The sequence below is a fragment of the Elephas maximus genome, chromosome 22 (assembly GCF_024166365.1).
Source record: "Elephas maximus indicus isolate mEleMax1 chromosome 22, mEleMax1 primary haplotype, whole genome shotgun sequence".
Lineage (NCBI taxonomy): Eukaryota > Metazoa > Chordata > Mammalia > Proboscidea > Elephantidae > Elephas > Elephas maximus.
The window spans coordinates 21,600,406-21,622,805 of NC_064840.1; the positions used below are offsets into that span (position 1 = coordinate 21,600,406).

The 22,400-nt window shown below is 54.7% G+C and overlaps 1 protein-coding gene across 5 annotated transcripts in view; it reads left to right on the forward strand.

The window, feature by feature from the left end:
* Window positions 1–110: 110 nt before the first annotated feature.
* Window positions 111–22,400, forward strand: part of SMPD4 (sphingomyelin phosphodiesterase 4) — a 32,632-nt gene continuing 10,342 nt past the window's right edge. Inside the window, exons 1-19 of one of the 5 annotated variants that reach the window (XM_049865925.1) lie at window positions 111–312; window positions 2,230–2,313; window positions 3,920–4,006; window positions 4,869–5,011; window positions 5,156–5,231; window positions 5,794–5,902; window positions 6,087–6,139; window positions 6,863–7,014; window positions 9,942–10,074; window positions 10,828–10,899; window positions 14,020–14,106; window positions 16,570–16,715; window positions 17,295–17,385; window positions 17,890–17,990; window positions 19,188–19,351; window positions 20,032–20,237; window positions 21,455–21,688; window positions 21,949–22,080; window positions 22,249–22,377. In XM_049865925.1, coding sequence (XP_049721882.1) covers window positions 238–312; window positions 2,230–2,313; window positions 3,920–4,006; window positions 4,869–5,011; window positions 5,156–5,231; window positions 5,794–5,902; window positions 6,087–6,139; window positions 6,863–7,014; window positions 9,942–10,074; window positions 10,828–10,899; window positions 14,020–14,106; window positions 16,570–16,715; window positions 17,295–17,385; window positions 17,890–17,990; window positions 19,188–19,351; window positions 20,032–20,237; window positions 21,455–21,688; window positions 21,949–22,080; window positions 22,249–22,377 — 2,274 coding nt within the window. In that variant the 5' untranslated portion in view covers window positions 111–237. Of the gene's footprint in view, window positions 313–2,229; window positions 2,314–3,918; window positions 4,007–4,855; window positions 5,016–5,155; window positions 5,232–5,793; window positions 5,903–6,086; window positions 6,140–6,862; window positions 7,015–9,941; window positions 10,075–10,827; window positions 10,900–14,019; window positions 14,107–16,569; window positions 16,716–17,294; window positions 17,386–17,889; window positions 17,991–19,187; window positions 19,352–20,031; window positions 20,238–21,454; window positions 21,689–21,948; window positions 22,081–22,248; window positions 22,378–22,400 lie in introns of those variants that run through there. The other 4 variants (XM_049865926.1, XM_049865929.1, XM_049865927.1 and 1 more) reach the window with 4 other exon arrangements.

Below are 22,400 nucleotides of genomic sequence, written 5' to 3' on the forward strand. Positions count from 1 at the left end.
GGCCTAATAAGCGACCTCTGCTTATGCGCACGCGCACTCCTGGCCAGGGAGATGGCGCACGAGCTCCCGCGTATAGGGCTCAAACGCCCCCATTGCGCACGCGCATTCCGTGGCGGACGCCCACAAACTCAGGAGGCCTTACCTCTGCGCACGCGCATTTTAAGTCAGGTTCCTGAAGGGGTAGCAGCGCGTTTCCCGCCTGGCCAGGGCTGGGGGTGTAACATCACGCGCAGTTTGATGACGACACTTAGGCGCTGGGTTTCGGAACGGCGGCGTTGGGCCCTGAATCGAACGGCGCTGTGGGCGCCCCAGGTGAGTGGTGGGAGCCGCCCGCGAGACATCCCTGCACCGTGGCGGCTTCCTGACGTCCCTGCCGAGGCCCACCGGGCGTCGCCGCCCCTCCATGAGCCCCAGGACTCGGGCTGGATCCCAGCGTCTCTGCACCGGCCGGGGCGGGCGGGGGCGGCCTAGGGTCGGGGCTGCACCTCCATGTCACTTATTCGGGCGGCTCGCACACCTGTCCCGGTAGGTGCTCGGTTAACATTCGTTTAACGAGTTCAAGGAAGGAGAGCTTCGAGTTAAAGCTGTGCCTTGTGGCTCAGGGAGTGGTGTGGGAGGAAGACTGGGTTTGGGTCTCAGCCCGACCCTTCCTTCCTATGTGACTCGACTGCTCCAAGCTTCAGTTCTCCTCTGCAACATGAGGGCCCGATGCCCACTTCACAGGACAGTTGTGAGCGACAAACGGGAGGATGCCGCTGCTTCGCCTAGGGCGGGAGCAGCTACCGGCCTCAGAACAAACCCCACAGCAGGGTGTGAAGCAGCTCCTGAAGAAAGTGGGTGTTTAAGGGGCGGGATAAAACAAACGCTTGTTGCACAGTCGCGGAGGGGTGTGACTGGGAGGAGCGTGGATGCTGCACGCTGGGAGGACAGAGTGTGCGGGGAAACAGCTTCTTGGAAAGATCTCTGTTTGGGGCTTATTCCTTCAGCTTCCCCTGAGCAGGGTGGTGCTTTCACTTCGTGTGGAAGGCTCTACCCTTTTCAAACAGTCCGGGATTTTATGCTGCCTTGATCGTTTTGGAGTAGTAAACAGTGTTTTCTTGATCAAATGGTTTATGACTGAGGCGTTTTATTTTAATTCATTCTTAAACCTGAAACTGGTAGCTAGCTAGAACTGAGAAACGAAAAAGCCTGGAAGTGTTCATATTGCTAAGACCCCAGCTGCCTACACCGCTTCCTTGTACCCAGCCTCTCTGCCTCCAAAAGCCGTCAAGGGTACTCGGGCAGGCTTCCCCCCTACTCAGTCGAAGTCTGGGTTTTTTTCAGTTTCTGTCCTGGGTGAGTGAGATTTTCTGATGGCTCATTCAAAGGCTACCTTGGCAGAGCTTGCCCTTCCCTCCTTTGGTTTATTCCCGTAAAGCACAGGTAATATAGACAGTGTTTAACTTTGTCTCTGAGAGATTTGGAAGGTCTGTGTATTCGAATCTGTGCTTAGCCATTTACTAGCTGGTGTGGGTAAGTGACTCAACCCCTTTGTCCCTCTGTTTGCTAATCTGTACTGACCTCATACGGTGGTTGTGAGGATGTATTTGCTGCTGCTGTGTGGCAGGCTTAGCTTCAAATAGCACCCTTTTAGTATCTCAAAGTTACGTAGTCAGAAGTACAAGTGGGCTTGGCTGGGTTCTCTGCTTAGGGCTTTATAAGACTTTGTTCTTACCTGGAGGCTCTGGGGAAGAATCTGCTTCCAAGCTCATTAGGTTGCTGGCAGAATTCAGTATCTTTCAGTTGTAGAACTACAGTCACCATTTCCTTGCTGGCTGTCAGCTGGAGGCTGCTCTCTGCTCCAAAATCTGCCTGCATTCCTTGTTAGGTGGCTTCCTCCACCTTCAAAGTAGCTATGGCATATCGAATCCTTCTCATGCTTGGAATTTTCTGGCTTCCACTCTGTTACCAGCTGGAGAAAACGCTCTGCTCCGGGATCACGCTCTGTCCACCTGGGTAATCTCTGTATCTAAGGTCAATTGACTTGAGCCTTTACTTACATCTGCAAATTCCCCATGAACTTGGGTCTGAAGCTGGCCACCCTGAACTGCATAAGAATGACATTTCTGTAAAACACGGGATGTGGTGGTGCAGTGTGTGTTGGGTTATACAGACATTCTCATGGGCATTGCGAATGTACATAATCTGTTGTGTAGTAAATGTTGAGATCTCATTTTTGTTTTTTCACAGTGGTTTCCTAAGACGGCCATCTTTGACTCTCCACGGGAACCTGCCATGGCGTTCCCTCACTTGCAGCAGCCCAGTTTCCTACTGGTGAGTATCAACGGCCATGTGAGCAAAGGAACTTAAGTATTCTTTCCATTGACAGAAAGAACTCTCCAGTGGTTGTTTCCTTAGGGCCCAGTGATGGAAATAACACTGGACTCAGAGTTAGAATCTTTAAGCTTGATGCTGTCTGCTGTTGGTGTAGGACCTTGGGGTTCCTCAAACTCTGAGCTCTGGTGTTGATGAATTGATTTAAATTCCTATTCTTCCTGTTCCCTGGGCATGGGGAAGAGTAAGCAAGGAGGATGGACGTCAGAATTTTCATGCCCTTAAATAATTACACAAATATGAGATGGTTTGATAAAGCTAACTATCACCATCGAAGGAGCCTCTGGGTGATGTAAACGGCTAATGCATTCAAATGCTAACCATAAGGTTGGAGGTTCACGGCCACCCAGGGGTGCCTTGGAAGAAAGGCCTGGCCATCTGCTTTCGAAAAATCAGTCATCGAAAACCCTCTGGAGCACAGTTCTAGTCAGACACACATGGGGTAACTGTGAGTCAGAGTCAACTCGATGGCAACTGGTTGGTTGTCAGTGAAAGACGAACCCTGCTGTGCTGGGGGAACTGGAGCTGAGCTTTGAGTATTAAGCGTGATGCCAAGAAGTTGGTGTGAGACAGTACTGGTGATGAAGGGTGAACCCTATTTTCCTATTTTGTTTCTAATTTTAGTTCCCAGGAGATACTTTCTGTAAACACTTGTTTGGAAGGGCATTCTTCCCTGGTGACCAAGGCCTAAACAGCCCAGGTTTCCATCTCTGATCGAGACCCATGGTCCATCCTCTTTTAGAGTTGGATAGGGCTTTAGCTATCCTTGGGTCAAAGGCCTTGTGGTTAAAATCTTGGCTTTCCTTCCCGGTCTCAGTCCATTTGCAGAGAGGCCTTTCCTTCACGCGGTTAAGATGCCACCTGCTCCCCTCATCCCACAACTTTATGTTTAGTTCCTTAGTGCTCGTCCTGAATGTTTTCTGGCTACTACATTGCTTTGGTGGTTAGTGTCGACTGTTGGCTGGAACTGTCTGTAGTTTTAGCCAGTTCTTTACTTAGTTATCTACTATATAAGGGATAATGCAGTAAAGAAAGTATCTGCCGATGCCTTCATGTTCTTGGCCATTTTCACCGCTGTCACATTTATGTAAATTCAAAGGCAGTCAGCCGCGTGGGAAATTTCCAATTTGTGTTTACAAACCCTGAATTCTCCAGGGCCTGGGGCGGGGGCAGGGGCTCCATACACCGTAACTGCCCTCTCCTGCCCCTGGAGCTAAGCCTTTTCTTGGGGATCGTGCAGGAGTCAGTTTTGTCCTGATGGTATGCAGTGCCCTGAGGTCACTGGTGATGCCTCAGGGAGGCACTGGGAAGCAAGCCTGAGAGCTGCTGGTCGAGAATGCATCAGGCTGCAGCCTCACTGCTGGTGGCCTCTTCTAGGCCAGTTGGGCAGCATGACCTGATGAGTGGAGGTATGATGAGCAGGCTGGTGGTTGTGTGTCTAGCTCCTGCCTATTGCTTGGCTTTCTGTTTTGCCTTAAGTCAGAATATCAGCAAAAGCCACAAAGTGAACACACTTATGATTTTTCCCATTTGTTCTGTCTTCCAGGCTAGTCTGAAAGCTGACTGTGTAAATAAGCCCTTTGCACAGCGGTGCCAAGACTTGGTTAAAGTCATTGAGGATTTCCCAGCAAAGGTACAGTGTCCCTCTTGGGACTTGTTTTGCACACTCATTGAAAAGTCTTATTGTTGTCCACGATTCCTACCTCTGAGCACATCTGCCACAGAGGCCTGTCCTGGTACTGTGACTGTTAGGTTATGAGCAACCAGGGGTTCTCCACTGCAGGTGCTTCTGTCTCACAGGAGACACTTGGTAATATCTGGAGATATTCTTGGTTGTCACAGTTTGTGGGGGGAGAGTACTGCTGGCATCTAGTGGGTAGAGGCCAGGGATGCTGCTGAACATCCTACGGTAAACATCCCCTCACAACAAAGAATTATCCAGCCCCAAATGTCAGTTTTGCCAAGGCTGAGAAACTCTGATGTAAATACTTAAAATATGAATTTAAATTACATTCAGAATTGTCAAGTAGTAAGTGTCACTAAAAGCCCAGGAAGCTGACCTGGACAGGGAGTTGATATTAAGTGACAGTAAGTCATAGTTCAGGAGCTCACTCTCAGAAAGGATGTTGCTACTCTTTTTAATAGAGCTCTTATCTGATCAGAATTTTCTGACATTTAAAAACAATCATTTTGCTGTAGGCTGATTATATAGCTGGCCTAGATATAAAGCAGTACTACCTGTGTGCCACGTAACCACAGAGAAAGAGTCCAGTGCTGCCCCTGCATTGGCACCATTGCACCACAGGCTCTATGGGTACAAGCCTTGGACTGTGGGTCTCTGAATGGGAAGTGACATCCTCAAAATGAGCACAGGGCCACCAGGGCAGGTGGGCAGCACATGGTGCAGGACTGGAGCCGGGTGAGTGGCTCTGTGTGGTGTGCCTGGTCCTGGTCCCCATGAGCCTCCTGGCACCCTCACCAGCACACTGTTCTAGGAGCTGCACACCATTTTCCCATGGCTGGTAGAGAACATTTTCGGCAGTCTGGACGGCGTCCTCATTGGCTGGAACCTCCGCTGCCTACAGGGGCGTGTGAACCCTGTAGAATACAGCATCGCAATGGAGTTTCTAGACCCTGGGTAGGTAGGTGTGTCGCCCGGGAGGTTCTGGGTATTTCCTCATGGTAATCCTGCTTTTAAATCACTCTGTTTCTTAAGAAACAGGTCAAGGTGGTTAGAAATTCACCTGCCTGTTTCTGTTTACCTGTTTAATTTTGCGCTCAGTGGCCCAATGATGAAGTTGGTTTATAAACTGCAAGCTGAAGACTATAAGTTTGATTTTCCAGTCTCCTACCTTCCGGTAAGCATGTGTTCAGTGGTGGCAAGAACGGTGCCTGGGGCAGAGCAGGCTCTGCACGGTGGCTGCAACAAAGTGGGTGTGCAGGGCCTGGAGAGGCTGTGACACTGGGCAAGAGAACATCACTGTGTCTGTTCAGGGCCCAGGAGGCATCGCAAATTAGAACTTAAACAATTGCTTTGATTGTTTTTTAAAGATAATTCCAAACTCTGCAAATGGACTGGCGGGCGGGGCCTGTGACCTGGCTGCTTTGCTCTTCTGAGCCTCCAGTGTATCAGGGCAAGTGGAGGGACGACCTGCTTCATGGCTGTAAGAAGCAAAGCCGGCAGGGCTCATCACGCACCTGGCAGGGCTCAGAGCGAGTGGGCTGCTGCCCTTGCTGGTTTGCGAGCTTTGTGAGGATGATGGGACTCTTAAGCAAGGCTCTTTGTGCAGACACCACCCACAGCAAAGGCATAGCAGGCTCTGTGCTGGTCTCCTCCTCAGCAGCTTCCCAAAGGGCTGTACCTGGGGGAGGGGAGATGTGCCTGGTGCCTGCTCAGGAGCCCCCGCCCCCTCTCTACAGGGCCCCGTGAAGGCGTCCATCCAGGAGCGAGTCCTCCCTGACAGCCCTCTGTACCACAACAAGGTCCAGTTCCCCCCTAGCGGGGGCCTCGGCCTCAACCTGGCACTCAGTATCCTTTGTGTCCTGCAAGTGGGGAGGCTGAGGGGGCCCAGCACACAGTGGGGGCTGGGGAGGCCTAGAGCACAGTGGGGGTGCGGGGTCTCGGTGCACACTGGAGGATGGGGAGGCCCTGGTGCACAGTAGGGGGTAGGTCCAACAACCTCTGTGTATTGGCTCCTTGATGCTGTCGTCAGATCCCTTTGAGTATTATATATTCTTCTTTGCCTTGAGCCTCATCACTCAGAAGGTACAGGAGGGAACTCTGGGCAAAGTGCTTTACTTCAGTCCTCTGGGGTAGGGCGGACTCTCATTTCTGAGGAGAGCAGAGGGGGCTTGGACTCTGTCTGGGAGCCAGCTGCAGCCTGTCTCCATTTCTCCTTTCCCTCTGGTTGACTCCCTGCCTCACTCCTTGGGCTCACTTTTCTTCCAGCCTTTGCTAGGCCTGTGGTCCTGCTCTCGGGCACTCATCCTTTAGTGAGGACCACAAATCTGTGGGCAGACCTGACCACAGAGCAGGGTGACCTGGCCCCCTTCGAGGGGTACAGGCTGGGGTGGGGCTGGGGGGCTGCCAGAGGACAGTGCTAGGCCTTTCCCATTTTCCTCACTCCTTTTTCCATTTCTCTCTCTCTCACTGATTCAGTCAGTGCTTCATATTTTCCCTACCTGGTATATCTGTGCTGAGTGTTTACAGTTTGGTGGGGAAGACACTTGGGCAGAACTGAGAGAAAAACTATAAGACAAGGCCCTCCCAAGTGGTTGTGTCCTGGCCTACTCAGCAGGACGGGGGTGTCCTAACTAGAAGGTCTGGTTAGGCCTTGAGTCGAGGCAGCTTCTTTTCTCCTTAGCTTGACTCTGGGTGCTTGTGGCCTGGCCCCAGGACTGCAGTGTGTCATACACAGGAGCTCTGGTGGTGTGCAGCGGCCAGGGTGGCACCCAGAGCTACATGCTAATGACATACTTGCTTTTCCAGCCACTGCCCTTGTCCCTCCATGTCCGGACTTCAGACTGTGCTTACTTCCTCCTGGTGGACAGGTACCTGTCGTGGTTCCTGCCCATAGAAGGCAGCGTGCTCCCCCCACTCTTCTCCAGTCCTGGAGGGTCTAGCCCCTCGCCTGCTCCCAGGTAAGGCTGCCCTGGCCCTTGGCTACCTGCAGTAGGTGGTCCAAGAGCTGGGCCTATCCCTGCAGCCAGCTGTAAGGGCTGGCCCTTCCTACAGAGAGTTACATAGTCAGACTGCTACCCTTTGTCCAGGGCACTGAGCCTTTCTTGTGCCTTAGTTTCCCTAGCATAGCCAGGGGCATGCCAGTGGTCCATGGCATCACAGATGCCCTTGGGTCTTCTGGCTGCATCAATAGGGCCTTGGTCTAGAATGGCAGCTGGCTCGTGCTCTGCCCTCAGCAGCACCCTTACCCTGGTGAGCAAGATGGAGAGGGCATGAGGCTGAGTAAGGAGAGTTGACGAAGGCTCTGGGACTGTTTCCTTTGGAGAGAAAGAACCTGTAGGCGAGGCCTCAGAAGGGTCGTCCCTGAAGGGCAGTCTGGGTGCTGAGCCTCTGTTGGCCCATGCAGGCGGGCCTGAGGTCATGTGCAGTCAGCCTCGGCCTGAGGAGGGTGCATGGGGCCTCTCATGCTGTAGCACATGGGGACTGACTATTGTCCCCAGAAGGTGCTCTAGCCCCAGCCACAGCTGCCTCTGCTTCCCTGACCTCCTTACTTAGATAGTCCATCTCCTTCCCTGAGAGCTGCAGGCAGGCTGTTCCTGCAGGTGCCAGCTCTGCCCACATCTGCTGGCATGTCCGCACCAGGCCAGACCTCACCAAAGACACTTTTTTCACCCATGTATGTGGACAGATGCCCACAGGAAGAGGTGGACTGAAAGGATGAGTGGCAGGGGCTGCTCGGGCAGGCAGGTGTCTACAGAGGCCACCGTGCTGGTGACGCTGCAACCCAGGAGGAGGATATGGAGATGGGCCGAGGGCACGCCCCTCGTAGGATCTGGGCCTGGTTCTGTTTGCTGTAACCTTTTGGAATAATTTCAGACTCACAGGGAAATTGTTGTGAATAATATAAAGAACCTTCGTAGACCCTGTCCCCAGATTTCTGGACAGTTGACACTGCTACACTGGTCTTATCCGCTGCGTTAACCTCTGTGTGTTGTTTTTTTCTGAACTACTTGAGTAGGTTACAGACACAATGCCCTGTTATCTCTTAATGTCTCAGCGTGTATTTCCTGAAAGCGAGCGCATACTGCTTCACGAGCACAGTACATCTGTCAAAATCAGGAGATTTGTGTCCCTACAGGACTCCCATCTAATCCTCAGACCCCATTGGATTCACCAGTTCTCCCAAATAATACCTGGCTCTGTCTGGCATCCAGTCCAGGCCCACTCCATGTATTGCGTGTCTATGTCTGTAGTCTCTGGTCTCCTCATCTTTTCTGACCGTGGCACCTTCAAAGAGTGCAGATCTCCAAAGAGGCTAGATTGCTGCAGAATCCCCCTTGGCTGGGCTTTGCCAGTGTTTCCTCCTGAGTAGATCCAGGTCATGCTTTGTTTCCAGGAGCACTGCAGCAATGACATGGGCTGTTCTCAGGGCATCTTGTCTGGAGGCCTTTGGTATTGTTTGTCCTATGGCTGTCAATGTTAGCTTTGATCACTGGGTTAACGGCATCTTGGCCAGGTTTTTCCACTGTAAAGTTAAAGCAGAAAGATTTAGCAAGACTAGTAACTATCAGGTAGTTGAATGTTCATCTACTAACAAAAGGGTGGCAGTACACGTCCACCTAAGACAGACTTGGCGATCTCCTTCCGAAAGATCGCAACCACGAAAACCCTATGGAGCACGGTTCTACCCTGACACATGTGGGGTTGTCATGGGTTGGATTTGACCTCGCAGATCACTTGTCTGTCAGTTTGTCATACTGTGGTGGCTTGTGTGTTTGCTGTGATGCATGGTATTTCAAATACCAGCAGGGTTACCCATGGTGGATAGGTTTTAGCAGAGCTTCCAGACTAAGACTAGGAAGAAAGGTCTGGCAACCTACTTCTAAAAATTAGCCAGTGAAAACCCTGTGACAGAACATTGTCTGACATAGCCTGGAAGATGAGCTGCCTAGGTTGGAAGGCACTAAAAATACATGGTGACCACAAAAATGGACTCAAGCATACCAGCAATCATGAGGATGGCACACGACTGGGCACCATTGGGTTCTGTTGTGCATGGGGTTGCCATGAGTTGGAGCAGACCCGTTGGCAGCTAATAAGCCTTAGCGTTCCCGATGGTCTTCGGCCAACTCAGTTATTGCTTGGGTGGTGTCCTGGATTGAATTGCATCTCCCTAAAATATGTGTCAACTTGGCTAGGCCGTGATTCTGAGTATTGTGTGGTTTTGTGATCTGATTTGATTTTTTTGTAATCTGATATAATTATCCTATGTGTTGTAAATCCCAGTCTCTATGACGTAAATGCGACAGGATTAGAGACGGTTAGGTTAATGAGACAGGACAGGTTGTATGTTGAGTTAGTCTCTTTTGAGATATAGAAGAGAATTGAGCAGAGAGGAGAAGGACCTCATACCGAGAAAGAAGTGCTGGGAGCGGGGGATGTCCTTTGGACCTGGGGTCCCCGCACCGTGAAGCTCCTAGACAAGGGGAAGATTGATGACAAGGACCTCCCCCCAGAACTGGCAGAGAAAGCCTTCCCCGGGAGCTGGGGCCCTGAATTCAGACTTCCAGCCTCCTGGACTGTGAAAGCATCAACTTCTCTTCGTTCAAGGCATCTGCTTGTGTTTCTGCTATAGCAGCACTGGGTGACTAAGACAGGTGGCCACCAAATGGCAAACTTCTGACTTCACCAGTCCGTATCTCCTAGTTCGCACTCTACTGTAAGGGTGACTCTTCTTCCATTGTGTATCCACTGTGTTCTTGTGGAGTTGGGGTTGTTACGTGATTCAGCAGGTTTGTGATCTGTCACTGTTTATTTTGATGTCCAGATGGCCCCTGGCTTGGCTATCGGGAGCCCCTCACGTGGGCTTGTTTTCTTGTCTCCTCAGGACACCAGCCATATCCTTTGCCTCCTATGGCCTCCATCACACCAGCCTCCTGAAGCGCCACATCTCCCACCAGACATCTGTGAACGCAGACCCTGCCTCCCACGAGATCTGGCGCTCCGAAACCCTGCTGCAGGTGAGTGCCGGGGAGGCTGTACCTGCTTCCACCTTGACACGGACTACTTGACCACCTTCCACTGTGGCTCTGAATTGTCAGTATTAACTGTTGTGAAGTTTAGAAAAGCTTGACACAAAATTTACCCACCCTTCTCATATGTTGTTGGCAGTGTTTCCTATTCCAACTTTATTCCTTGTCCACAGAAGTTTTTGTCTTTTTTTTTTTTTCCCCGTTCTCGTGGTGATGTTACCGTTGCATAGTGTTTTAGTTTCCAATGGGTCCGTGTTGATGCTCTCCCTGCCCACCCACTGAGGCTCTCCTGCACATCACTGGAGCTGTTTCCTGTGATCACTTTGTGGAGAGTTAGACCCACCCAGTGATGTCTCCTGGAGACCTTTCCGTGACGCTGAGCTGAGGGGCTTGTGAAGCCTCCACTCGGGCCAGCAGCTCAGCAGCCCTGTGCAGTCTGCCTGTGAGGGCTCCAGCCTCAGTCAGTGACTACCTGGGATGTGGACAGGGAGGGGTTCTGTCTCTCCCACCTCATGTGTAACTCTGGTGTGTGCACTACTATGCTTTGACAGGTGACCATGTTATATTCACAGCAACCCCAAGAGGTAGGAACAGCCAGCATCATGTCCCCGTTTGCAGAGAGGGACCGTGGGGGTGGCTCTGACCGTACACAGCTGATGTGGGTTGTGCTGGCCCTTGACGAGGACAAGTGGCCAGGACATGGCTTACAGAGACAAAACAGCCACCACCACCTTTTCGCAGGTGTTTGTTGAGATGTGGCTCCACCATTATTCACTGGAGATGTACCAGAAGATGCAATCCCCTCATGCCAAGGTAGGTCTGCTCAGGCCTAGGCGTGCCTGACCAGTCTGGTCCTTCTGTCCTTGAGCAGAGTTAGGTCTGGAGGGCTGGATGGTGGGCAGCTGAGACCCACCATCTCCCCTCACACCAATGCCCAGTGAAAGGTGAGTTTTGTTCTCAGATGCTGAGGTGGGTCTGCGCCCCAAGGGCTGGGCAGCTGAGGTCAGGATGTCTGTCCTCTCCAGGGCCAGCACCAGGCGTCTTCTGGAGCCCAGCCTTGATGGTGGGAACAAGTGGTGGGGGGATTGCTCCTGCTCTGGGAGCTGGGGCTGGCTCCTCTGGGAGGCTTGTCCGTGCCTGCCCCCTCTCCCATCAGCAGCGCCTCCATGCTTGCCCGCTAAGGTAGTAGCTCAGCCCAGGCAGACCCCCGCCCACCCGGGTGACCAGTTCGAGCCTCTCCTGCCTGCCCACACTGCCCTCTTACCTTCTCCAGAGCACCAGCAAGCAGCTGTCTGGGTGTTCGGGGCCTGTGCCCTCCTGCATGTGGCCTGCCACCTCCTCCTCCCCTCTTCCTTCCTGTCCGTTCCCCTCTTCCTCCCCAGGCAGCTCAGTCATTTGCTGAGGTGTGGGACTGGCAGAGTGCCTGGAGTTCAGGGCAGTCTGGTTCTGGCATCCCCACTGGACCTGTCAGGTTATTGGTTCTGTCATTCAAGGGGCCAGGGTGGTACTTAAGAATCACACTTCCTGAAGCAGCTGGGATTCTGCCTGCCCACGCCCCTGCTGAAGGCAGCATCAGCCAAGGCTCTGCTGCTCACGGGTTCTGTACATCAACTTGGATGTTGTCGCTGCTGGACACAATTCTTAAGGATTTCCTTAAGAATTAAGAATTGATGGCGGGTAAAGTTAAAACTGAAAATGGTGTCTGTTAACCTTCCTCTGTGGTTCTCGGGGATCCCATTGCCTTGTTCATGATGCAGAGCCTCTGGTACCAGTTCCCACACCCAGTGCTGTGCTGGGCAGAGGTGGGTGCACAGGGGACCCCAAATCTTGCCCTTGGCCCCAGATGGGAGGAGGCGGGCAGGTCTAACAGCTGAGGATGCTGCCTGAGCCTCTCAACTTACAGAGCACCTGTGACGCCCTTCCTGCTTCTAAAGCAGACAAGTTGCATGCTCCCGACTGATGCATGGCCGTCCTGGCTGACCATGGAGGTCCTCTGAGCCCTGGCTCTCCCTGGGCTCCTGAGTGCTTTTTCTACTGTGCATATGGCTGGGTCTGGCTGGCCGTATGCTGCCTTAGCTTCCGTCTGCTTGTTCTGTCTTTGGAGCAAGGAGAAGCAGCCCCACTCAGTGTCGCCCTGCTGGGAAGGTGCCTTCTGAGCTGTGGGTACCTGTGCGGGGTTTAAGTCCTCAGGGCACCGGGAGGGGCAGTGAGCTCTCCCTGCTGGGGATGCTTCCCTTCTCCCCACGCTGCTTCCTCTGCCAGATCGTGGGGTGAGTTGCTCAGGTGATAGCATTGGGGGAAGACTGAGAAGTTCCCCCCAGGCGCCCAGAGAGGCTCCTCCCTTTGCCTCCTCCCATTTGGGCAGAGGAAAAATCCTGAGAAAACTGGAGAAGCCAGCTGTGCAGGTCAGCCTCACCTGAGGCCCCACACACTGACTCAGGCCCTGGGCTGCACCAGCTGCATGGTTCCTGGGGTCACTTCTCTCTTCCTGACCCTGTGGGTACAGGAGTATAGCTCCAGGAGGCCCTGCGGGGGGCCTGAGCCTCACTCAGTCCCCCAAGTCCTGGGCCTCCGTTCCACCTCTGCTTGCCAAGCACCACCTCTGGAGTTCCTGCAGGCAGTTGCACCAGCATGGGCAGGCTGGAGAACTCTGCTCCATTTCCTCACTGTGCGCTGGGGCTAGCTCTGCATGGCCGTGCTGCTTAGCAGTGCTCTTTCCCGCCCTGCCTGGTGTGTGTCTGGCTCCTTGCCATCTGGCTTGAGGGTTCTGTCTTTCCTGTGTGAGATGGGGTAGGGCATGCTGCTTGGACAGGGGCATGGCCTTGCAGGGCGGGACATGTGGTGGGCTGGCTGGGGGCTGCGTCTGGCTGAGGGGGTGGCTTCTTCAGGCCTCAGTGTGGCAGGACGGCCCACTCCCCATCACAGCTGCCACCCCATGTCTAGCACTGTCCCAGCCACAGGGCTCCACCTGCCGGGTACATGTTTTCTGGGCTCCTGCCCTTGGACAAGGAAAGACCATGTGTATTAGAGACTGGGAGATTCCTCGTGAGTAGAAGAGTCTAGTGGTCCTGAAACAAGAACTAATAAGTTACTTAAACCATCTCTGAGTAGAAGCTTACCCATAACACTCTACACTGTGGGGCTTGGCCATGCTCTGCTCATTGTGCCTTGCGTACCTCCTGGGCTGAGTCTGTGCCCCTCTGAGTTGCCTTTAAGAACCAGCCCCATCCCCTTGGTTCCCAGAGAAAAGGAGGGTACAGTGATCGGGTTTTAGATAGATAGGAACTTGTCATGGCATATGCTGGTTTGGTAAATTTCTCCTTAAGACAACCCAGGGAAAGCCACCAAACTTGTGTTTTTTTCCACGGGTAGAGAAGCCTCCATTGGGAGCTGGCCCCTCAAAATTTCTCTTCTGAACCTGGGCCTTCTGGGCCCTTGTGCTGGCAGCGTGCCCCAGTGAGGGTGCCTCAGCTCCTGGTGGGCTGCAACGTGGACATGCTCACACAGTGCAGTCCCTCAGGGTGAGGCCCCTTCCGGAAGGAAAAAGTCATCTGACCTCTTGAAGCTAGAGAGGCTGCTAGGGGCCTCTGAGTGATCCTGAGGGTCTTTGGCCTGGCAGGGCCTGGCTCTCACCTGGGGGCCCCTCTCTCACTTAGCTGAGCCAGGAGGGGTCACAGTTTGGGCCACTTGGGGAGTGATGTTTCCCCACCTGAGGTGGCTGGGGCTGTGGTTGTGTGGATTATCACTGACTGTGCTTTTGTTTTGTTTTTTCTCCTTACTTCTGGGCTTACTCTCACTTTTGTCTCTTTCTCCCACCTTTGCCTCCCCCTCCGGTCCCCCCTCCCCGTCCCCGGCCCTCCCTGCCCTCCCTGCCCTCTGCCCTCTGCCTTCCTGCTGCTTCTCTTGGCTTCTCTGCTCTGTTTGTTGTCTCAGCTGGAGGTTCTGCACTACCGACTCAGTGTCTCCAGCGCCCTCCACAGTCCTGCCCAACCCGGCTTCCAGGCCCTCCACACCTACCAAGTACCGGCCGTTTTGTTTGTTCTGTTTACTCCTGTCTGTGGTGCCGTCCGTCTGCTGAGCATCCAGTCAGTGCAGGGTTAGAACGAGGCCAGGGAGCAGGTCTTGAATGATCCGGGTCAGCCTTCAGCCTGGCCCTGTGGGAGGGAGCGCCGCCTATGATCCTTAGGGCGGTGGGGCGCAGACCCAGACTCCACTGCTGGCCCCTGGGGCAAGGGTGCTGGCCATGCAGCCCTTACAGCGGTCTACCTCACTTTCCCGGTGCAGAGCCTCTGCTCATGGAGCTCCCGGGCGCCTAGCTGGTGCAGGTCCTTCTCTGCGTGGAAGTGTCACCTAGCTTGGCCTTAGCCCTGTGTATGAAGCTAAGAGACTAGGGAGAACATGGGGCCTGGCCCCACCACCTGAAACCGCCAGTCCCGGTACCAACTGGCCAGGTCTCTACCAGTCTTAGCCAGCTGCTTGTAGGCCCTCAGTGGTGACCTGGGGAAGGCAGTGCAGGCTGCTTAGGCAGAAATGACAGGTATGGGGAGGGATTCAGGACCAAAGGTGGCAGAGCTTTGTGGTTGGCTAATTTGTGAGATGGGTGCCCAGGAACTGTGGGGCTGGGGCCCTGCTATGCCCAGGTGGCCGACCAGCTCACTGCTCGTGGAATTGCACAGCAGTTGTGTGTGTATTTTAGTACAAAACTAGAAAACATGTCTTGAGAGTCAAGCGTTGGGATAGAGTTGGTGAAGGCAGGCTTCAGTGGGGGTTCGCGCACATCTGAGCAGCCTCATTGTGGGGAAAGGAGGTCCTGGGGGCTGGTGGGGTGGCCAGGGAGGGTGTGATGTGGGGAGCGGTGCAGTGGGGGCTGTTTCTGGCCCCTGTTGGGGGGTTACGTCAGCTAAAGCTTCCTGGGCTTGTCCTCCTCCTCCGAGTGTAGGAGAGGCGCCCTGATATGAGAGAAGAGACCCTGGGAGGGCAGCCCAGAAGGGCAGCACTGAGCCCTGGTGGCGGGGCCCAGCGAGGTGTGTGGGGAGACCAAGGCAGCCTTGGCCAGAGACTCCCAAGGGGGATTGGGCTTGGAAGTTTGAGGACAGGATGTTTCGCTTGACAGGCTAAGTGGGAAAAGGGGCAGAGGGAACCCCAGTGCACTGGTGGAAGGTGGGCAGTGGTCTCTAGACCCCCTGGAAGTGGGGAGAGGTGTCAGGAGTGAAGGCCACATGGCACCCTGAGACGGGAAAGGGTAGCTTTCAGCGCATGCAGAAGGGGAACAACTCAGGACCCTGGGCTGGGAAACGAAACTTGAAGAGGACACCTCTCGGGGGGTGGAACGGGCTGTCATTGATGTCCCAGAGAGCTAATTTTCATCGTTGTTATTAAAATATTTCATATTGCTCTTTAAAAATAGAAGTGATTTTCCACCACAGTCCCACCCCTCGCGTGTGTCCTCTGGGCCTGCAGAAGCATTTTCATGGTGGGAGAAAGTAGGCATGCGGGTATAGCATCTAGTGGTTCCTCGGGGTGCAGGCCATCCCACCTCAGCCTCATGTGTGGTTGGATGAGGCAGACCAGGGCTCCTCTTCAGGTGTGCTGAGGCCCCAGGGGGCAGTGGGCAGGTGAGGTGGGAGGAGCCAGGGGCTGACATTCAGGGGGTCCTGCCGCCCCCACTGCTTTTTCCCTGCATGACCGTTGCCTGAAGGCTCCCGCCCACATTAAGCTGCTGAGCAGAGCTGGACAATCTCCATGGTGGCAAGTGGCTCTCTGCCTCAAAGGTCCTGAGTTTACTTTGTGGTGGGTCAGAAGTTAGGCTCACAAGATCGCGGGCCCCCTTGTCTTGGGGGTTTTAGTTGACCACAGGTGACGAGGGAGGAAGTGCCGCCGCATGTGCCTCTCACAGGCTAGAGCCCCTCCAACCCTTGTCCGGAAGAGGAGCTGGTGGAACGGGTTGGGCTTGTAGCAAAGAAGTAACAGGGATGTTTACTGGGAACGGAGAAGCCATGGCCTGGTGAGTTGTCTACAGGACCGGGAGGCAGGCTGCAGACCCTGAGTCCAGAGTACAGGTGGGACGCTAGCCTTCCCCCCTGTAACAGTCCTCATCCTCCGGCTGGCCAAGAGGTGAGGACCCCTGAGGAGACGCACCCAGGTGGCAGTGACTGATGTCACCCACAGGTGGTACACAGCTATGCATTGTGAAAATGGGAAACATTCTCCAGACTGGGTTGTTTTATCGAGCCCTCCACTAGGGCTGTCTGTGCAGGCACTGGGTCATCATGTCACCACCATCGGGGCAGTCTCAGTTCAGACCAAGCGGTGTGGCATGCATGTGCAGGTACTAGGGCCAGGGTGGCTTGGGTAGTAGGCCCATACCTTTGGCTTGGGTGACGCAGCCTTGAGGGAGTGGGTCTGGTCACATGTGGGCCACTCATCGGGGGTGCAGGAGCTCCCCAGACTGTCCCGGGCCAACATGTCTCTCCTTGACACCAGGAGTCGTTCACGCCCACCGAGGAGCACGTGCTGGTGGTGCGGCTGCTGCTGAAACACCTGCATGCCTTCTCCAGCAGCCTGAAGCCAGAGCAGGTCTCGCCCTCCGCCCACTCCCATGCCACCAGCCCCCTGGAGGAGTTCAAACGGTGGGTGTGGGCTCAGCCTCTTCCTTGTCTGTCAGCCTGGTCACCCACGATGGGGTGGGGCACTTTCCTGCTCAGGGACGGCTCCCACAGGGTGGGGCATGCTCTTTACTATCCCTGATCTGTCTCCTCACCCCGACCTGGCCCCAGAGCCTCAGCTACACAGGTGGAGCTGTCGGGGCCTCTCCCCACAAGGCCTGTGCTGTGCTCTTTAGTGGAGAGAGCCACATTGGCCAGGGGCAGTGGGGAGCCTTTCCTCCTGCCCAAGCAGGGCGAGAGTGGGCCTCGGCATTGGTGGGTTTCTGAGGAGCATCTGAGGTAGCTGACGGGCTGTGCGTGCTCTGCTCACTCGGTTTTTCCAGGCTGGCTCAGCACCTGCTGTGTGGCCTGGAGCATTCCCTAACCTCTCTGAACCGCAAGTTCTCCCTCTGAAGGGGCCTAAAAGGGCTGCTAAGGTCATGCGTGCCCAGCCCCCACCTGGTAGGTGGGCCCTCGGCACGTGGGGGTCCCTGGGCTCACATCTGCACAGGTTTTCCCTCTGCTGGGCAAACCAGCCCCAGGCTGACCCAGCTTCCCCCCCAGGGCTGCCATCCCACGCTTCGTCCAGCAGAAGCTCTACCTCTTTCTGCAGCACTGCTTTGGTCACTGGCCCCTGGATGCGTCGTTCAGAGCCGTGAGTGTCGTCCCTGTGGTGCCTGTGCTCACTGTGTGTCCCTGCTGAGGTGTGGGGCTGGGGGCCATGGGGCAAGATGTGAGACGGATGTGACTGCCATTACGGAGGCCTGGAGGGGACCTGGGTGGGTCTCAGTGTTTTGCCCACCTGGGTTTCCAAAGCCAGCCTTCTGGTACTGAAAACCTGTGCCCTGACTCTGAGCTCAGTTGTTTGAGCTGGGTGGCTGCAGCCTCCTAAGCTTCACTCCCTGGAGCTGCACTCAGCTCCCGAGGCTGGACCAGCGGGCGAGCCTTACTACAGAAGGCTAGTCTGAGGTTAAATCAAACATCACAGGGACTGCCGAGCCCCTCCAAGCCCTGTTAGGGGACACTTGTCTGCACCTGCAATGAGGTCATGCCCTGGTCCTGGCAGAGCCAAAGGCCCACGGCAAGGGGGTAGGCCTTCTTCCTTCTGCCCGTCCGTGTGCCTAGCCACCACCCACTGGGGACTCCTATCTCTCACCAGGTCCTGGAGATGTGGCTGAGTTACCTGCAGCCGTGGAGGTATGCTCCTGAGAAGCAGGCCCCGAGCAGTGACACCCAGCCCCGCTGCGTGTCAGAGAGATGGTGAGTCGGAATCCCCTCCAGCCCAGTGACTGCGTGGCTTCCTCACAGTGGGCACTGCATCTGTGGGCGGGGGTGGGGGGGTTACTGGGGGCCCAGGCTGCCTCAGTGGGGCTCTTCTCTGAGTCCCTGTGGGGTGAGCATAAGCCACCCGCAACTTGACCATACTCTGTTGGGCCCCAGAATTGTGCAGCCTGGGCCTGAATTGATCCCCTGGAAATGTGGGTGGTCCTCTTCCCCTGCCCTGCTCTGTACCCCTGCCCTTCACTGTCTCCTCTCGGCTCAAATGCACATTTAAGGTCTCATCCATCCCACAAGCCTCCCCCACTCCTTCCTCTCTGGCCTCCGGTGTCATCTTCCCTACCCAATCCTCACGGCCACCCAGTGGCTTCTGTCAGCGGCCCCCCTCTGCCGGCCACCTGGCATCCCCATGACTGCCCTCGGACTGCCACCCTGTGGCCCACTCTCCCCTGGCTGACTTCCCCTTTGTGCTCTCTGGTGTTTCTTTCCTTTGCTCCTGTTCTGTCTTGGGCTCCTGGGGTGACCTCTGCCACATGCGGTTCCAAGCCTGTAGCTTTGGTCCTCTTGGAAGGGGGCCTCGTTCTTGTGCGTACATCCTTGTGTCTGTTCTGTTTTATTGTGGTGAAATACACAGGATAGCATTTGGCGTATGAGTGGTTTTTACATGTAAAGTTCCATGACATGAATTACATTCACTGTGTTGTGCAGCCATCACCACTATCCAGTTATGGTTTTTTTCATCACCCTTAACCACACCTCCCCGTTTCCCCTCCCCCAGCCCCCGTTAACCACCAATTAATTAGCTTTGGTCTCTTAGGTTTTTTGCCCATTCTAGAAATTTCATCTAAGTGGGATCACACAGTATTTGTCTACTCGCGTCTGATTATTTTGCTCCACGTGATGTTTTCTGGTACATCCACGTTGTAGCACATATCAGGACTTCGTTTCAAGGGACCTCGTTCTTGTTGGGGATTCTGTCATCAGTGGGCCTAGGTCTCATCCTTCTCACTTGCCCACCCACAGGCCCTCTGAGCTGTCATTCCCAAGACCTTCTTTATCTGAAAACCCAGGGAAGGGAAGCATTAGTGGGCAAGGGCCAGTGTGGCCCCTGCCTCCAGTGGGAAGGTGGGCACAGGTTCCATATAGGCTGACCCTGACCCCTGCTGCACTGGTCCCCAGGGCACCCTTTGTCCAGGAGAACCTGCTGATGTACACCAAGCTGTTTGTGGGCTTCCTGAACCGCGCGCTCCGCACCGACCTGGTTAGCCCCAAGAATGCGCTCATGGTGTTCCGGGTGGCCAAAGTCTTTGCCCAGCCCAACCTGATGGAAATGATCCAGAAAGGTGAGTAAGCCGTTAGCCCTGGGCCAGCTGGGTCCCAGTCCTGGCAGCATCTGGGTCAGGCCTGCAGCTGGTAGGATGCAGCACCTAAAGAGGGACCCAGGCTTGTATGGACCCCAGAGAAGGCTGGCTTGGAGACCTCTGGTGCACGTTGGCATGGTGAAGACTTGTGTCAACCCCTAATCCTCCCCTTCCTTGGTTGTTCAGATAAAGAAGGTCTTGGTAATGACAGTTGAGGGGGCCTGTGAGTGGGTATGCTTGGCTGGTGCTCTGGCTGTGCCAGAGGGAAGGAGGGCGCCGTGGCACTGTGAGCTGTCTCCTCTGGAACTGCTGTTTCTCCTGTGACTCCTGGGGGTGTGTTTGGAGGCCATCTTCTTGGTCCCTCTCATACTTTTTGTCTCTTTCTTTTTGTGAGAGTTTGTCTTGCTCTTGAAACTGGAGAGGATGAGTGTCAGGCGCCAGCCCCTCAGGTCCTGCCATCCCTCTTTCTGGCTTACAGCCAGCCCATATGCTAGCCACCTACCTAGCGTACAGTGCTGCTGGTGTAGGACCCACTGGCCCCTTCAGAGGGCACATGGTGCTCACTGCTCCTCACAGCCTCAGCAAGTACTCAGGACTATTGCCAGTGGCTACTCGGTTTCCTGTGCCCTTTGAACTCAAAGCAGACTCCTCTCTGTCCCCAGGAGAGCAGCTGTTCCTGGAGCCTGAACTTGTCCTCCCCCACCGCCAGCACCGCATCTTCATGACGCCCACATTCACCGGGAGCTTCCTGTCGTCCTGGCCACCTGCCGTCACCGACACTGCCTTCAAGGTGAAGAGCCATGTCTACAGCCTGGAGGGCCAGGACTGCAAGTACACCCCGATGTTTGGGCCCGAGGTCCGCAGCCTGGTGAGTGAGGTTCTGGGAATGCACTCAGCCAGGGTCTGAACCCAGGGAGGGTCGCAGTGCAAAGGAGTGAGGGTCACAGGAAGAGGAGGGAGGAAAGCTGGATAGACTTGACTATGCCCCGTCCTTCTTTTCCAGCGAGCCTAACTTTTCTCTGAAAGGCAGCATGTGTTAGAAATCTTTCCAATTTAGAAGCCTTTAAAAATCCTTCTCCCATGAGGTCAGCACAATTGGACTAAACCAAAAACGAAGTTTCCTGAATAAACTGAACGCTTTGAAGGCCAGTGTAGCAGGGGCAGGGGTCTGGGGACCATGGTTTCAGGGGACATCTAAGTCAATTGGCATAATAAAAGCTATTAAGAAAACATTCTGCATCCCGCTTTGAAGAGTAGCGTCTGGGGTCTGAAACGCTAGCAAGCAGCCATCTAAGATGCATCAATTGGTCTCAACCCACCTGGATCGAAGGAGAATGAAGAACACCAAGGACACAGGTGATTACAAACCCAAGAGACAGAAAGGGCCACATAAACCAGAGACTACATCATCCTGAGACCAGAAGAACTAGATGGTGCCTGGCTACAACTGATGACTGCCCTGACAGGGAATACAACAGAGAACCCCTGAGGGAGCAGGAGAGCAGTGGGATGCAGACCCCAAATTCTCATAAGACAGACTTAATGGTCTGACTGAGACTAGAAGGACCCCGGTAGTCATGGCCCCCAGACCTTCTGTTGGCCCAGGACAGGAACCATTCCCGAAGCCAACTCTTCAGACATGGATTGGGCTGGACAGTGGGTTGGAGAGGGATGCTGGTGAGGAGTGAGCTTCTGGGAACAGGTGGACACTTGAGACTATGTTGGCATCTCCTGCCTGGAGGGGAGATGAGAGGGTGGAGGGGGCTAGAAGCTGGCAAAAGGGACACGAAAAGATAAGAGTGGAGGGGGAGAGTAATTGGGAGTGTGTAGCAAGGTGTATATGGGTTTTTGTGTGAGAGAATGACTTGATTTGTAAACTTTCACTTAAAGCACAAAAAAAATTATATAAAAAAAAAATCCTCCCGTGGAAGTTGAGCCCTGCTGATCCCTGGTCTGGGTACACACAACCCGTCCAGGCTTCCCTCAGGCCACCTCTGCCTGGGTGAATCTTGCCCATCTTCCCTGCTCGAGCTGGGGGCTGTGGTGGTCCCTCCCAAACTGTTCATGTGCACATGCCCCTGGCAGGTCCTGCGTCTGGCTCAGCTCATTGCCCAGGCCAAGCAGACGGCCAAGTCCATCTCCGACCAGTCTGCCGAGAGCACAGCCGGCCGCTCCTTCCTGTCGTGGCTGGGCTTCTACCCTTTGGACACCAGCAGCTCCTACCCGACCAATGACCTTGATGAAGTGGGGCAGGACAGTGTACGCAAGACAGACGAGTACCTGGAGAAGGCCCTGGAGTACCTGTGCCAGATGTTCCGAGTATGTGCTGCAGGGCTCGTCGTCCATGGCCCAGAGTGCCACCGGTGCCCCCTGTGGCCAGATGTCCTTCCTTCCCCCATGGCCAGCACTGTTCCCTCCTCTTTCCCTGCTTGCCTACACCACGACTGGCAGTTACAGGTCCCAGTCTCTTCATAGATGAATCCAGTGTAGCTTCTATCTTGGGGGAATATCATGTCTGTGCCATGCTCATGGCCTGATGGAGTGACATCTCATCTCTTGGTGCATGTATCTCCTGACAGCTCAGCGAAGCCCAGCTGGCCCAGCTTACACTTGCCTTGGGGACGACACAGGACGAGAATGGGAAGAAGCAGCTTCCAGATTGCATTGTGGGAGAGGATGGGCTGGTGCTCACCCCTCTGGGCCGGTATCAGGTAAGAGTCTAGGACACAGAGTAGGCAGCCTGGAAAGGGCCCACGGCCCTGTTGCCTTTCACCCCAGGGAGGGAGGCCTGCTTCTCTGGATTGTCTACCAAGAGGTGCTTTCTGAAATGTCCTTGTGGCCTGCTTTCACCTGGTGCTCATCTCTCCTGTGGTCTCTAGATCATTAATGGCCTGCGGAGGTTTGAGATCGAGTACCAGGGTGACTCAGAGCTGCAGCCCATCCGGAGCTACGAGATCGCTGGTCTGGTCCGCGTGCTCTTCCGGCTCTCCTCCGCCATCAACCGCAGAGTGAGTGGGGTGGGTGGCATCTC